Source organism: Coturnix japonica, chromosome 1, assembly GCF_054131305.1.
Source record: "Coturnix japonica strain WE chromosome 1, WE-NBRP24, whole genome shotgun sequence".
In the NCBI taxonomy this organism is placed as follows: domain Eukaryota; kingdom Metazoa; phylum Chordata; class Aves; order Galliformes; family Phasianidae; genus Coturnix; species Coturnix japonica.
In genome coordinates, this window is record NC_140663.1 from 35,817,342 (window position 1) to 35,834,601 (window position 17,260).

Below are 17,260 nucleotides of genomic sequence, written 5' to 3' on the forward strand. Positions count from 1 at the left end.
CCTTTTACAGCTAAGCTTCAGATTCAGACTTATTTGGCCTTGTCAGAGAATAAATGCCTATTAAATCTTATTAATCATTTTCTGGACAGTCATCCACCTGCATTATCTCAAAGAAAGTGAAATTTGCCTAATGTGGTATATTTTACATACATAACGTGTATTAAGCCTTGCAGCCTATGAAACAGACATTAGGTTGGAATGTGCCTGCAGTTATCTTCTCAGCCTGTAATTTAAATATAAATGTAGACACAACTACAGGGTTGTATCAAAGTTTATCTCCAACTCTGCATTCCTACCTCAGCCTCCCACATAGGAATTATACATGACTTGCTTTGTGCGGGCATCTTGTGAACTGGTTTTAACAGCTGATACAACTCAAACATAATCTAGTTTCACACCACAATTAATTAGATTGTTTATTATTGACTAAAGAGCTTTAATATCCACAGAGTGCCCTCCCTTCCACCCCTTCTGAAACTAAGACTTGAACAATTTCTACTCCCCTAAGAGCAAGGCTGGGGATGCATACCTTTCTCTGACTCCCACACTTCCATGAGAAGATGCAAAGAACCGGAGAGCAGTGTGTGCATGACCTGCTGCATGCCTTACTCTGCAGTCCCGGTGTGCCATGTCATTTCAACCTGAAGCCTGAAGGGTAGGTATGCAACCTTCATTCAGTAGTTACAGTTCTTCATTCAGTTGTCACAGTTCTATTTTACATGAGCTTGTGAATATGATTCCAATGTTTAAAGGCTTGCCCATAAAACTATGCATGCGTTTTTAGGGATTTGTAATTTGTTTAATTAAATACACTTCTACTAAACAGGGAGGTTTTGGCCACATTATTTGTAATGACTGGATTTTTTATTTCAATTATCTTATGACCAGCTCATTCATTATGACCAATTTTTGCCCAAGTACATAATTATAATTCTAAGCATAGCTTCTAATGACATTTAAACCACTTAATTTATGTTTTCAGTAATAAAATCCAAGACTTTCAGCTATTTGTATGCTAAAAATGAATAGGAAAACTTCAGGCATTTTCATAATTTATTACTTTTCTATATAGCAGGCAGACATCTCTACAAGTACATACACCTGTGTAAGAGTGATGAAAAAGCTTTTTGCAGTGAGGTCTTCATAGCTAGTCTCTTTTGAGAGAAGGATCATAGAAGCATTTACAGGAAAATAGTCCAACATAACCAGTGGTCATCGTACTATTCACAGTGCATAAGTAGTCACAAAATGCTGCTCTGGATGTGGAACCTGACCTTCTATTGAGCTGGATGTGTGGTTTTTATTATTATTATTATTATGTACTGATTCTGTGTAGCTCTTTCTGTCTCTTTCCCCTCCATACCTCCTTTTATAAGTTAAAGGACAAGTACATTTTACAAATCAACAGGCTAGTCTTTGTATAAAACATACAATATAGGTACCAATTGGGAACACTGTGGCAGTGGGAAATGCTGACTTGTACTGAACAGTTCAAGTTCTGTCCCACCAAATCCTTTTCCAGAAATTAGATTGATGTTATGCTGCAGCTGTGATAGTATGTGGGTGTATGTCCTTTGGGAAAGTCTCTCAGATGTATCTAGTGCAAAACATAAATGAATTTCAGCATGTAACCATGATAGTTCAAAAGTAGCTTTTGTATGGAAAATGAGAGGAGTGTAAACAGCACCTGTGATGATATTGCATTCTGGGGAAAACTGGGAATGATAAAACTTAATCACGGGTAGCACCGAATCAAAGGAAAATGGTTGTGTTTTGGGGGAGTGTTCTTTTCATTAAGATGGAATGTGCCACACTGCGCTTGTGTCTGAAAAGACAGCCTCTTTTTATTCTATAGAAAGTAGCTCAGTGTATCTGCTTTGAAAAACAGCTGAGAGTGTAGCAGTTTCCTTGTACTCCTAGCTGAAGCAGTGTTCAGGTGTTCCACCCATGTGTGTTTTGCGTATGTCTGTCTCAGATAGACTCAGTGTTTTGAGATAGGGGATTTCCTAGCAGCAACTTTTGATTTAGTCTGTTCATCTTTGAAACTGGGAAACATAAAAACTCTGAAACAGTATTTTCTGGTGAGGTTTTTTTTTAAATAAAGTTCTCAATAAAGCTCCAGTAAAATAATAATAATAATAATAATAATAATAATAATAATAATAATAATAATAATAATAATAATAATAAAAGTATTCCTTTTTTTCACAGTGCAAATCTCAGCTGCACACAGCTTTAAGGAAAAAAGAGGAGCAGCCAACTGAAGAATAAGATTCTATCTCAAAACAAAGAATGTATTATGTCATGATACTCCCTAAAAATATACAGTAAATAATAGGATGAATGTTGGTCATTTTTATGTTATGTGCACACAATTATGCTATTTTTAATGTAATCTATGACTATTTTGCTTGGAAATAATGCATAAATGATATTTATTGTCATGTTATACTGATTAAATTTCAAAGGGCATAGTAGACAGCTAATTTTCATTTAAGAAGATTGATTTCAGAATGATTGGGGTACCAAGAGAAGTTTACCTCCAGATTCAGCCTACAGACAAGAGCGGAGTCAACCCTTTACAGGGGTAGGTAATGGCAGAATAAGGGGAAATGGTTTTAAGTGGAAGGAGAGAAGATTTAGTTTGGATATCAGGGAAGTTCTTTACCAAGAGAGTGGTGAGGCACTGGAATAGGCTGCCCAGAGAGGCTGTGGATGCCCTGTCCCTGGAGGTGTTCAATGACATGTTGGATGGGTCCCTGGGCAGCCTGGTCTAGTGTTAAATGTGAAGGTTGGTGGCCCTGTATGGATCAGGGGAGTTGGAGCTTCATGATCCTTGAAGTCCCTTCAAACCTGGTCCATTCTATGACTCAATGATTCTATGATTCTTTACTTTAAATTTGGTCAAAGGCTTTTGTCTGAGCTTTTGTCTGCTCTTGCTTAGAAGATTTTGGGAAATAAATAATGTCTATTTCTCTTCCGGCACCAACCTCTGTGTTTCACAGATTGGATGATGTAGAAAGCCTGCACAGAATTAAGCAGAAATCCATGGGTTCTGAGGCCCCCTTTATTCCCACTGCATCACTTTTCACACAATCTAGAAGATAAAATTTTCTATTAGTCTAGCCAATTGAAAAGATTAAATGCATTAATTAACTTAAGTTTCTTTGACTGTATGCATTACTAATACATTCCACAGATGTATTCTGAAAATCTGCAATGCTTCATTGGGAATTATTTTCTCCAAGAAACTACAGCCAGAGCCCCGGGATCAAGTGTGGCACGTCAGACATCTTTTTTTATGAAGCCTCAAATGTATTGCTGCAGCATGGAGGGAGAGCTGAGGAACACCCTCTAGCAGTGCATGATGTTCTTCCAATACTGAGAAACCCTTTAGCATTCACACAATCCTGATTTTTGGCAAGTTTCATGTGGTGCTGGGCTTTCCATGCTGCTGAGATGCAGTCTTGCCCATCAGCTTCCCTCCAGGCAGGTGGGATCTGGGCATCAGAGAGTGGGAAACAAGTGGCCAGCATCCGCTGCGAGCTGCTGATGTGCCTCAGCTGGGCATGAGGGGGCCTGAAGGGATCTGAAAGCTGGTGTTTCATTGTTTTGCCACTAATGCTCAGGACTTGGTGGCATTTCAGAGATAGTTCTCCGATGCATTAATGATTGGATGTTGAAGGAATCCTCTAGCAAGCAGGTTGGTTTGTGTGAGGGAGGAGATCTGTTTTGAAATGTAGGAGTTTACACATTCCATACGCAGTTCCACATCTGCTCATGCAGTTCTCTGTGAAATCTTACCATGCACCTGTCTTTTGATGACCAATTTTTAACAGAAATTGTCGCAAATTTAGAATGTTTCTATCAGTTCCTCTAGGATACACTAGAAGCAGGTTGACAGAAGGTTCTGCAGGGCTGCCTGGCACTTCTTTGAAAACAGTTTTAAGGCTTAAAGCCTTATTTTAAGCACTGACCAAGGCACAGCTTGCTATAAATATGTACTACGGAAAGTAGTTAAAGAACACATAAGGGCTTCTGTGGGTTTAGATAAATTTTAATCCTTGAATCAGTAGTAAAAAAACCCAAAACACCAAAGAATACAACCTGACATTTTTGCCTCCAGCTTTCACTGAGCCAATAAAGAGCAATATCCCTTTGTGGATGCTGAAAGCCCTGTGTTAGGTGGGGGAAGGGGCAGGGTGGGAGAGAAGAGCCAAGCGGAGGGCTGGTCATTGGCTGCAGCTGAACCCATGTCAGGCATGAGTGGGTGTCAGTTTTCTCTTAGTCTAAAGTGCTCCAGCACAAGTTTGTTTGGAAGCTGTTGTAATTTGAACACAGGTACTGGAGTATAACTTTTCTTTCTCCATGGGTCAAGTGATTCTTCTCCTGCTTTTTTTAAAATACTTATTTCAGGTAAGAAAAATACTCCCTTCTTGGAAGGTGGATGGACTGAATGTTACAATCTTGTGGTCTGTGATTTGAACTGTTTTCTTGTCACTTTGAGAATTGTGGGGACCTCTTGTTTATCACTGCTGAACATTCCCAGCCTTCTCTCTTCTCTCTAAATTGTTCAAAGCTCTCTTGAGAGCCTTCATCTGCTCTGCTTCTTGCTCCTTCTGGTTAGTGCTTTTCCTCAGAAGGAACTGCTCCCAGCATCTTTAACTTCTTAATTAGCTCTTATTGCTTGGTAACCCTCTGGGTCTATGGAGGAACACACTATGATCATTCTGGTACACAGAGGTATTCTATGTTTACTGCTTTAAAAAGTATACAAACTTATGGAGTGTTAAACTGCGTACATAAAAACCACATTGCTCTCTTACCTGTTAATTTGCTACTACACTTTGCAGTAATTTGGTCCATACTTATCTATATTTTGCTTTTGCATATGCAGTCTTGAATTTTCTTTCTGTGTTTTGTGATGACAATGTCCTGTCAGTCCCATGTACAAATACTTCTCCACTCCTGTACAGAGGAGAGCTGTGTGTTTGGGGTGGTGAGCAACACACAAATGGTGTCCAGTTGTACTGGACAGGTTTGAGCTCAAGAAGAGGTGGTTTGGGGGACTGCCTGATGTTGTAGTCAGTGATCTGCAGCAAGAAGGCATGTGTGCTGCTGAGAGTACTATCAAAACTTCAGCTAGTTCAGTATCAAACCTCCAGCCGTGGTGTAAACCAGGTCCTTAGGGATGACTGTAAGAGCAGCGTAGAAGATAAGATCTGCCTATAGTATGTTAGTTTCCCACTATTTGCAACTTAAGGGCTTCTTAAGATGAATGCAGTTTAGTGAGGTTTTCTGTAATTCTCTTCCATCAACTAGTCCAACCTCCTCTGAAGCTTTCAATACTTCTAACTGTGGCAAGGAGTTCTACATATCAGCTGTCCTGTTCATTGCCTCTTGGTCCAGTTGGACCTGGACCGTACCAGCTGTGTTTTTTTCCTTCACACTTCTTGTGCTGAGAGAGACAAGAGAAGAGTAATTTTTACTCACTTATGGCTACATAAGATTTTATAGACCTCTGTGGTATTCCCCCTGGTCACTCTTTTTCAGATTGAAAAGTTTACATTTGTCATTTGTAAAGTCTACGAAAGTCAAGTATTTGCTTAGAAAGGCACCTTTTTAGTTAGCATGCAGCTAATGTTTAAGCCTTAGTTCTTTGTTGCCCATTTAAAATCTTTCTAAGAATTTCTTTGGATAGGAGCTTAAAATGTACTCGTAAGGTATGGCCAAGAAAAGGCAACATTCTTAAGCTCCCTCATCAGATACACGGTAATATTAAATCTACAAAGTACACTCACACTTTCTATTATTAGTTGAAGGTTCAGTAGTATGTATGTTTAATAAAAATAACAGACATTATTTCTGAGAAATAGTGGGAAAATGTTAAAATGGCTAAGTCACTTATTGGAAATTATATGTCTTTTTTATATCTTTAAAAGCAAAATGTCCAACCCTTCAGACTACATTGCCTTGTCTGTTAGTGGTATACTCATTCTATTCCTGCTATATATATATATTCCTGCTATATATATGTTTCATGGGGGGAAAGGGGAAGGGAAGAATGTTTGTTGTTTTTTTGCTAAGCGATGGCATTTATGGCATTTTTTTGTCATCTTAATTCATAAAGAAAATAAAAATGGAACTTAAAGCACAGAAAGAACTGCAATGTTTATATAATTGTGTGATAGGAATTGACATCATGTGCCCAAATTTCCTTAATTTTGGAAATTCAGTTCAGAAGTTTGTATTACTGTGTCTAAACTGGATAGGAAGGGAGGTGTAAAATGAATAATTTCTCTATCCCTTTTATGTTGTTTTTTCTTATTTTGTGATACAACAGCAGTTGTGAGAGGGAAGTCACTAAACTAAGTTATTAGCCATGGACCATGGGAGCAGGCACTGCTGAGGCCTCCCACTCCTGAATGACTGTTGGCTGTGACTGCAATTTGCATTTTGAAAGTGAGCTCTCCTTGTTCCTGAAGTGATGGTGCAAGGGCTCATCTTGGTGTAATGCCTCCTATTTGATAACATTGGCCTGTGTTGTAGTTTCCACAGAAATAAATAGAAGGCATTACTTACAGAACAGCCTGTGGAGATGTTCATTGCTAGCAGGACATGCTTGGGTCTCAGCTTGACATTATTTGACCACCTCTGAAGAGAGAAAAAAATTAGCACCTGTACCTCCTAAACTTGTAAAAATTAAGATGCCTCTGTGTGTTACACAGTAGGGCTGATAATATTGCTCCATATAAAAACTAGTAGTAGCTGACAAGTTTACCTAAAAGTAGATAATTCAGGGATTTTAATTAAGTAACTAGACATGTTTGGGTTTTTTTTGTTTGTTTTTTTTTCTGTGTGTTAAATTACATTCACTTCTGTTTCTGTTACAGGGCTCAGAGTGCCTGGTCTGTGATCAACTGAAAAAGCCTTCTAGAGCAGTTTTGTTGGAGTGGATGGAATTTCCCAAAGGAGAACATGCAGAATATTATATTGTAAACTACCAGCTCACAGATGCTTTCAATCAAAAAGTAAATTTCATCTAGGCCTGATGTAGTTGCAAGAATATTTAAATTGTGCTGTATTATTTTTACTGACTGCATTTTTTTTTTAAGATTAATGTAAAAAAGCAAATAAAGAGAAACTTCTCAAAAATTATACTGAATTTTGTAATTCATGCCTTACAGAGTCTATTTGAAGCCAATGGTACTGAATAAGAATAGACAGACATATGTTCAAAATTAGAATTTGTTAGTTCTTCAAATTTCTTTGGTTGGAAGGAGAAGTCCAGCTTCTCCAGGAAAGATTCAAACGCTACCTCCAGACCTTTGTTTCAGGACATTGTTCTTTTTTTGAGCACAGGGTGTCCTGGAACTTAAAGAAGATATGGGGATTTTAATATGAAGGTGTTAATAGCTGAAATGATCAAAACAGTTTTTTTGGGGTTTTTGTTTTTGTTTTTTGTTTGTTTGTTTGTTTTTTGTTTTTGTTTTTGTTTTTTTTTTGCAGTTAACTGGCCTTAAGTTGTGCATACTGCAATGTTAGATGAACATTTAAAGTACAGAGACCATTTATGAATTGTATTTTTCTTACTTTCTCGGTATATATTTAAATTGCAGAATATAAAGAACGTTTCTGAAGTTGAGCAGAAGCCTATCAGTACTACAGTTCTGCTGGAGGAAAATAAGCATTATGACATTTCAGTAGAATCCCTAAAAAATGGACAAATTCTAAGTGTAAAGTCATTTAAGACACGTAAGTAGTGTAACAGTAAATAATTTTGTATTCTTATAGTGAGGCTGATTTAGAAGAATAGAAACAAATGGAAATCCTTGGAGTATTTAAGGATTTAGAAAATTTGTGTCAAGATATGTTTTCAAATAAGAAGAGTAGGAGAAATAATTTTACTATAACTTGTTTGGTTTGCATGACAGCTGTGTAATAGGAGACTGATGTAAGTGTTTGGGAGATTTCTAAATGTTACAAGCATTGCTATAGTGCAGTAATTCTGGGATAAATTTATAAAAGACAGCCATCGGGAAAGTTACTTGCAGCCTGGGAATTTATGCTAGCTCAGTGTTTTGACTGCTTGTCTTATTTGTAAAAATTGAATATACTAATTGAATATTATTTGTTTTTGTTTCCATTTTCCCTCTGTAAAAAGTGTTATCAAGCAGCTTGAAGATCTTGCTACAGTGACTGACTGGGTCAAATGTTTACTATAAGAATTTGTGCGTCTACTGACTGAACTTAAGCACATCATTTATATCTGTAGATCTGTTTATGATCACAGGACTTGCTGATAACTAGAATTGAAAGGACTTGCTGATCTTAATTTTATTGATTGCTTTAAAATAGTGTAATAGGATTACCTTAGTACACATTAGAGATTTGTATTAGCTCGTGTTCAGAAAATTGGGACAGTTGTTATAAGCTGAAAACACTGCAGCACCCACTGAGTATGATGACATTCAGCAGTCTAGAGGAAACTGCCTGTGTTAATGTTCTTAATCAACATCTATTAATTCATATTCATAAAGTGTATGCTTTTGTACATAAACACGCCTCAGACTATGCTCTTCAATTTTGTTTATGATTGCTTAAGACACATTATGCAGATATGAGTCACTTATTCTGCTGTGGTGAAGACCTTTTCCTTCTTTTTTTTTTTTTTTTTTTTTTTTTTTTTGACTACTAGGTGGAATTTCAGAAAATGAAATCAAAATACTTGTTACAGCCACTACTGTGTCTTTTAATTTGAGTGCAATGACCAAAGATTTCGCAGTTTCAGTTTCACTGAATGATACTTCTCAGATTATACAAAAAAATAGTGGATTATTTGTCTGGAATGATTTGACACCTGGCACCTTATATACCTTTAACTTCATATTTGATCAATTGCATCTTGAATTTATCAATGTGTCTCAGTCAATGGAAGTCCAAGTTGAAACAGGTATTTATTACTTTGTTGTAGTCACGATCCATGTGTGGAAATGCTGCCTGTTTTTAAGAAGAATTAAGAGTAAATTGCAAAGAGTCTGTATTGCATTATGCAATTTTCTAATAGAACCCTATTTTAGGGTTAGGGTATGACTCTGATGAAGAGTCTGTTCCCTTCTTTCTTGCAGCCTCCCCTTATATACTGAAAGACGTTTATCAGGTCTCCTCAGAGCCTTCTCTTCAGCTCCTTGACTGTCCTCATAGGGGTGGTGTTCCCTCCCTTGGATCAATTTTGTGGCCATCCTCAGAATGCAATTAGCATAAAAAGTAATGGTTTTCTTTTTTTGCTTTATCAGATTGAAGCTGATAATCTTTTAATTTAATCTATCAGAATTCTTAAGACACTCAAAACTATTAAAGATTTACTTTTGAGGTTTGCAGTCAGATTTAATTAATTGCTATCATCTTCTAACTTTAAGTGGATTTTAAAAAAAATCTGAAACTGTAACACTACCATAAATGATACTGAGTGTGTTTAAAATACTGTGCTTGTTTACCTATAGGCGCCTGCTCCAAAGGGTGGCTGGCATTCCAAAGCAGCTGCTATAGAATGAGTAAGGAGAGCAAGCCATGGAAGATGGCACAACAAACATGTGAAAATTCTTCACAAGAGGCTCATCTTCTTAACATAGGGAATGAAGAAGAACGTGGTTTTATTTTATCTTATCTCCAGACAGTTAGCCACGTAGTCATGTTATGGACAGGTCTTAATGACTTGAAGGTCAGTTTGTTTTATCTTCTTTGCTATAACATGTATGGAAAAAGGAGATTTTTAATGAATTGATTTCAATACCTTACACTAAAAAATACTGTGCTCTAAACTGACTATTGGCAGTTGTAAGAGAAATCATTGTTTCTAAGTATTTAGAAATACTGAAATCATTTAGCATGGCATTGTGGGGGTAAAATAAAGGCTTATTTATTCATAACTTTTTTTTTTTATTATTTTTTATTTCTTTTTTAATGTGAGTACCTCATAAGGATGTCCTTTTGCCTGTAGATGGTGCTGTTTCATCATAAATAAATAAATAATGCATTGTCCATTACGTAATTGGGTGCAAAAGCCTAGGGTTTGTTTGTTTATCCTGCATTTTTTTTTTTTTAACATAGGAGGAAGGTCAGCTCTTGTGGACAGATGGATCTCATTATTCCCTAAAGGCTAATGTCTCATCATTGTCAATGCTACCAGCAAATGAAGCAGACTGCTATGCCCTTCAGAGAGATCCCTCTGGTCCAGACTATTTCTTCACAGGATTTTTCTGCTTTATACAGCTACCATATATTTGTGAATATGAATGTAACTATATTTCTTCCATTCTTCTGCATTCATTTTAAACTCCCACCCCTTCATCTTCAAAAATACAAATTTGAAGAAAGTGTCCATGATATTTAATGGCTTTTTATTTTTATGTTCTTTTACAGTACCTCTGATACCAGAAAACTCCATATTCGCTGTTTCTGATGTCAAGACAACTGAAGTTGCATTTATATGGAGTTATATGGATATCAGGCTTAAGTCAGGCTTTGCACTCATAATCAAGTACTATTTTGATCATTTGAAACCACTCAGTCTGAGCTTGCCTGTGAATACAACTCAAGCAAAAGTTGTGCAGTTGTGCCCTGGTCTTTGCTATAGGTTTTTATTAGTGGCAAGGAACCCGGAAGGGGCACAGGCTGTCTTAAGTCCAATTCTGAAGGTAGAAACAAGTAAGTTACAAAAATGAATAGCAATAATAACCACATAATCATACACTTTTCATATTATTCCTTTGGTTATGTTATTATTTGTATTGATAATTAGTCTGAAATTAGAAATAATTCTGAGTGTTAATTCTAACTCCTTGTAGAGTGGGTTCCAAAATCTTTATTTTGCTTTTGTACTCACGTGCCTATCTTGAGCTGCACATAAAGAGAGAGGGCCAGCAGGGTGAAGGAGGTGATTATTGCAGGAAAACAGAATCACAGAACTATAGGGGTTGGGCTAGTGACTGAACTGCTGGAAGAGATGTAGGAAATATATGTTGAGCTGTTTTAAAACGCTGGATAAACAGACTGTGCATTAAACAGTTTCTGAATTCTGTAGATTTTTGCTATTCATCTCATCAGGAGCAGGTTTTAACCAACTTAGGCAACTGATACCATTTGTCTTTGTCTGATACAAGAGAAAGGACATACCTGAGGAGACTGAGTTCTACATAAGAGCTGGGTAATTCATAAAACCTGTTAGACAATGACAGTATTCCTCTGCAAATCAACATTAGTTAAACTGTCAAGATTTCTTTCTTTGATTTGGTTTAAGACTATTTTTTATGCTCGTGTTGTTAGCATTTCAAGCTGTTAAAAAACAAACAAACAAACAAAAACAGGTTGTTTTTTGCTTGTTTGTTTTAAAGACGAAAAAAGCCTACAAGAGACATCAGAAGCTCTTACCCTATTTTCTATTTCTAATCTTATTCAACAGGGCCATTGCACTCCCAGAAATTAGAGACTACGTACGTTTCATCTGCAGAAATACATTTAAAGTGGAAGCCTCCACAGCATTCCTCCTGTGCTCATTTTCATTATTACCTTATTAACATTTTGGATAGTGAAACCAGTGCCTGGGAACAGTTGCCAGTTGAAAAAAACAAGACATCAACGGTAATAGAAAATATAAAACCCTATCATCAGTACCAGATTTATTTGCAGAATGTAGCAGAGAAAGGAACTCTAAGCTGCCATGAAAAGCCTCTATTAATCACAACAGGTGATGTATCAACTTTTTGTTTGGTTGGCTGGATTTTATTCTTTCTCCTGGACAGTTAACATTGAACATAGGAGGCATAAATATATTTTTAAAGTTAAGTGCAGGTTGAGGTTTGTTGGTATGTACTGAGGGAAAATTGGGGTAAATCTTTTCTAGTTTTTTCTGTTTAATAATTTTAATCTTCAGAACCTTTCAAAAAAGTGAATGTACCTCTCTCTTTTTTTTCACTTAGTAACTTAAACTATAGTACTGTGTTCTGAAGCAGTGGCATCATATTTGATGTGTACTGATTTATGTTTCATATATTAATGTACACGCTTTTGAAATTTGTAATTAACAAAGTAGAAACATTGCCATGATGTCTCAAATGATGTTGCTGAGGGCAGATAAAATTTATCCAAATCATTGGTACTTGGACTCAAATTGTGTTGTCTTTTGTGTCTGTATATATTCAGTGGAACAGAATTTGCTTGTATAATCAGGCTCTATTTTTTATGAGGAAAAAAATGGAAGAATCTGCCTGTAAAATTTAAGTATCTAAAAACTGACTACAAGCCATTTAATAAATACATAAGCAGGAGATTTAAAATCATAAAATATCTAGAAGGAATAATAAAGCAAACTGTTTTTGGGAATAGTTTCTTAAGGGATGTGGTATGTGGTATGTTTGAGCTTTGGTTTTATACTGAAATTCTTTTTCTTTGATAAAGCTGCCAGTCCACCTACAGCTGTTTTTATTCAGCCTGAGGATGTGCAAGAAGAGAGTTTAATCCTTCACTGGAAGCTGCCACAAGCGGGTCAGGAGTCCTACATTCAGGTGAAACCTAGTGCAGATGTTGGTGAAACTAAAAAGTTTCTAGTAAGCAATACAGAAGAATTTAAGATTGATCTTCTAATTCCTGGAATGACTTATGAAATAGCAGTGGCAAGTGTGAATAATGGAAATATGAGTGAACTCAAGACCATTCAGTGCACTTTAAGTAAGTACGACATAGTGGAAATTACAGACTATTATACACTCAACTTCACTCTTGCTATCATTACTAACAAATTACTAACAGATTCGTCATGTCAAGTATACTTGCTTAATAGCGAGGGATCAAAACTAGAATATGAAGTGCATTGATTCAATTCTTATCGTTAAAGACAAAACTGATGATGTTAACTTTAAGAGAAATGCAGCCTTGGGAAACACATCGGTATTACTGAATGTTTTTTAACCTTGGTGAGGATCAGAGTATGGAATACCAGTCCCAGTGACTGAAGAAACTGGTTTTTTTTTGTTTTTTTTTTTTTAAAGTATATTTTATTTATGGTTACACTTAATGCCCCATTCACAAAATAGATGATGGGACTATCCCATCTGTAAGAGCCAGCTGCGTGGGAAAAAAACTCACTGTCAGTCCATCAAACATACCTCCTTCTCCATGCTTATTTCCATATCCACACGTACATTTCTATGTATTGTTTCTGTTGCTCTTCCCACCTTCTTGGTGCAATTGTGATTGATACCTGTGGAAGCCTGACTTGCTTTGCTTCTAAATCCTTTGCCTAGTGCTTCAGGATTCTAGTAGTAAACACCTAAAAAGATCGGGTTGATTATTCTTTCTGAGCAACTATATGTTTTATTATGGTACCTGTCTGCACCATACAAGTGGGTTGCATGTTGGCAGTTGAGTTGCAGGGCAGCTGCTTCAGATTTATGGTGTGGTTTTTATTATTTTCAGTTAATTTAACGTGGCTTTTTTTTCTTTCTTTCTTCCTTTAGAGCCCAAGCCTGTTCAAATTGTAGTTCCTTACATTCTTTATAGTAATTCCGTGGTACTGTTTATTCGCACGCCTGATACTGGAGTATTTGATGGCATATATGTTACAACAAATGGCGGACCTAACACAACATTCAGTTTGAAAAGTGATGGCAAAATAACAGTTGAAAACCTTACTCCAGGAACAGAGTATGATTTCTGTGTCTTCACAAAAAGCAGAGAAATGTTGAGCTCGTCTTACCATGTAACTGGTGTAAAAACATGTGAGTATTTTGATTCCTATAAAACTGCATAATGTTATATTATCATGTGCCCCGGTGGCGCAATGGTAGGAATGCCACTTGCAACACCGGAGGCCCGGGTTCGAATCCCCCCTGTGGTGCAAGTGGTAGAAGTGCCGCTCTGCTATACAGGAGGCTCGAATCCTGGGGGTTGGACTCGATGATCTCTAAGGTCCCTTCCAACCCACACGAGACTGTGAGACTGTGATCATTTCTAACCTCTAACTTGAGTTTTATTTCAGTGCAATAAGAAATATGTAATATTTAGAAATCATACTGTTAAACCTGTGTAAGCAAATAGTAGTTATGTACTAATAATAGCGGTTCTTTAAACGAAACTATAAATATACATTATCATTATTAAACATTCTGAAGTCTGTTTTTATGTCAAGACTATAAAAATATCTGGCAAGTATTTCAGGAATTTAGGCTGTATTAAACAGTTATGGAGAAACGAGACATAATTTGATTATTTATTACAGCCAAGGTGATCAGCATCAGTGGAATTGCTTCTGTGCCTTGAAAATTAGTAAGTTTATTCCTCCCACTGCATCTTTAAACAAGGAAGAATAGCTTGAAGTTTCCAAATTTTAATATAAGAAATTAAATTAACAAAGGCAGTAAGAAGTATTCTGGGAGGGGGACTCCTTTTAGTAAGGTCTTTCAAAAAGAAATTTTAGTAAGTAGTTAATTTTTTAAAATAACTACTGAAATTTCATGTTTTGAATTTTCAATTTGTAATGATGAATGTACTTCTAGAAGTTTTTTGTCACGTTTTATGATTTTTATTTGAGATTCATTTTTATTCTGTTTCCTCAGAGTGGAAATGTTATTATAAAGTACTACTGAGATGGGGTAAAAACAAGCAAGGGAAAGAAGAAGAGCATGAGGGAAGAAAAAGATTATTCTTCGTAATGAAAATCTTGAAAGCTGATTTTTTTTTAAATTTATTTTTATTTTTATTGAGATACAGTTTTAATAAAAGTTGTGTTTTGGTCACTCATAAAAGAACAGTTCTTCCGAAAGCTTACTTTTAATCTGTCCCTGTTTGGTCTCCAAAATCTTGGGGAAAAAACAACAACAACAAAAAACAACTAATTTTTTCTCTGAAAATATGTAATTTTTGGTACATTCCAAGTAGAGGAAGCTGGATTGGAGTGGGAGAAATGCAGACAGAAGTGTAAAATGCTCTGTAATGTATTCTCATAAAAGGCTGTAATGATTAGGGATGAAGGGCATTTGCTGTGTCCGGTCTACCCAGTTTTGCTGATCTTTCTGACAAAATTTAGGCCAACTATGAGCACAGTGGCAGTAGTGTTAGAGGCAGTAGTGTTGGACAGACATTAGAATGTCTGTCTATTTCCATGCCTGAAATCAAATTTTGCCCACTTGAATTTGTTACTGATCCTCCTTGATATCTCCACAGAAGACACAAAATTGTTGGATTGAACAGTAACACTTTTTATGTTTCTCTATAGGTTTAGCAGCACCACTCAATATATGGGAAGGCAATGTGACAGACACTTCAATACAGATTGCTTGGGACCGTGCAGAAGGAGATTTTCAGCAGTATGAAGTCGCATGTACAAACTGTGCAAGTGCTTTCAGGGTATGTTTTTAAAAGACTGTTCAGTCAATGCGATTATTTTTGTAAAATTTTATATTAAGCAGTTGGAGATTAAATTAAAAGCTATGCATCCCACTAAAATAGGTGGAGGTGCCATAATATAACACAATCAAGTTTTGCAAACAGTTCTTTATTCGGTTTTTTAGGTCCAGAAGGTCAAGCAAGAAACAGCAACATTTTCCAACCTCATTCCTGGTGAGCTGTACAGTTTTACAGTTCGAACAGAAAAGGAAGGTTTCAGAGATAGTGTTCTAATTGCAAAAGAAATAGAGACAGGTGAGACCTCAGTGTCACTATATTCATAACTTGTTTTGTTTTTCTTATATCCCTTGTTTTCTTCTACATTTAATTTATTTTTGTTTAAAATGAAAAACATAAATGAAATCATCCTCATTATTTTCTCCTTACTCTCTTTCACTGTTATTTTCTTTATTTTTCAACTGTATCATTTCAAGTAAATGCACCTGAATTTGTTTGTGGTGAACAATTAATTCCTGTTGATAACACCATAATGACTCAAGCAGTTTTATGCTCCAAGTGTACAACTGGTACTTGCTGACTGGTTACCAGCACTAGAAAAAGCAAAAGATTTTTTTCTTAAACTTCTCTGTTTGCTTCATTGCTGAGTTTGAACACAGTTACTTGTTCAGAACTAAATTAAGTTTTCTGATGTTCTTTCACTGGCCTTTATTATCAGTGGTAAAGACAATGTGCTATGCATTTAGTTTTACATTAGGCTAGGACATTTGATTCTCAGAAGCAGACTTCTGTTTTAGTTCTCAAATGTTAATAGTCAGTCCTTTCTTCTTCTAGCTGTTATAGGCTTCTTCCAGTTATATATCTATACTGAGACTATGATATGTAGTTTTATGAAAAAAAATCAGCATGACATTGTGCAGCAGAGTAGAAAGTATCCAGGATGTTAAGGAACTGTAAGACAAAATAGAAAACATCACTGTGTTCATAAAAATCCAGGTACTCGTGCCTCTTGAACATGGCACTGTTCTGTTCCTCTTAGGGCATGTGATATGTGCTCTTCTGCATGCCCTCAAAGGAGCTGAGAGAGACAGAGGCTGAAAGGGCACCCCAAATAATTATTTCTGGGCTGCTCCAAGTCTCATCTCCTCAACTTGAGTAATACACATCCAGGTGGAAGCCCAAATTAAGGATTGCTGGGGTCCGACCTCTAGTCTCAGATGCCAGTGGCTGGTATGATCATGTGTATGTGAGTTCCTGACTGCAAGGGGGCCAGGGTAAGCCAGGAAATAGGTGAAGTGCCTGGGAGCAAGCATAGGAGTGAGCAGCTCTCCGAGAGCCAGCTCTGGCTGTGAGAGCACCTGTGTATCTCCAAGTGTTGTCAGTTTGAGGGAGTATCAGGGAGAAGTATGAGGCCATAAGTGCTGTCTTGGTTCATGTGAATGCTGTGAGTGATTGTTATCTGTGTGCCAGGCTGTATATATCTGTGCATATATGCATGCTCTGTGTGCACATGCCTTCTGGGAATACATCTTCAGCCTGCTTGGCTTAGGGACATGAAGCAGCAGCAGCCTTTTCTCTCTCTGGCTGATGAATCTGACCTCTAACAGGTTCCTAATGTAAATAAGTATAGGTTGTAATAAAGGTTCATAGTTGGCAGCAAGCATCATCAAAGATATATTTTACATTCAAGGAGCCATCGACTAAAGCTGACATAGAAACAGTGGTAGATGTCTAAAAAAATTTTGTGAGAGGGTGAGTCGTGGGGAAGTAATTATGGACTAAGATGGTCATTCTCTTTGTAAGAACTGAGGACTTGAAATGAAACAGAAAAGAGCAAGCAGGGAACAAACAAAAGGAAATA

At 36.6% G+C, this 17,260-nt stretch overlaps 1 protein-coding gene across 1 annotated transcript in view; it reads left to right on the forward strand.

The window, feature by feature from the left end:
* Positions 1-4,205: 4,205 nt before the first annotated feature.
* Positions 4,206-17,260, forward strand: part of PTPRQ (protein tyrosine phosphatase receptor type Q) — a 110,971-nt gene continuing 97,916 nt past the window's right edge. The window contains exons 1-12 of the mRNA XM_085537687.1: positions 4,206-4,416; positions 6,894-7,031; positions 7,620-7,755; positions 8,699-8,953; positions 9,504-9,721; positions 10,111-10,297; positions 10,423-10,707; positions 11,462-11,746; positions 12,457-12,726; positions 13,515-13,775; positions 15,272-15,402; positions 15,567-15,696. Coding sequence (XP_085393813.1) covers positions 4,369-4,416; positions 6,894-7,031; positions 7,620-7,755; positions 8,699-8,953; positions 9,504-9,721; positions 10,111-10,297; positions 10,423-10,707; positions 11,462-11,746; positions 12,457-12,726; positions 13,515-13,775; positions 15,272-15,402; positions 15,567-15,696 — 2,344 coding nt within the window. The 5' untranslated portion in view covers positions 4,206-4,368. The remainder of the gene's footprint in view (positions 4,417-6,893; positions 7,032-7,619; positions 7,756-8,698; positions 8,954-9,503; positions 9,722-10,110; positions 10,298-10,422; positions 10,708-11,461; positions 11,747-12,456; positions 12,727-13,514; positions 13,776-15,271; positions 15,403-15,566; positions 15,697-17,260) is intronic.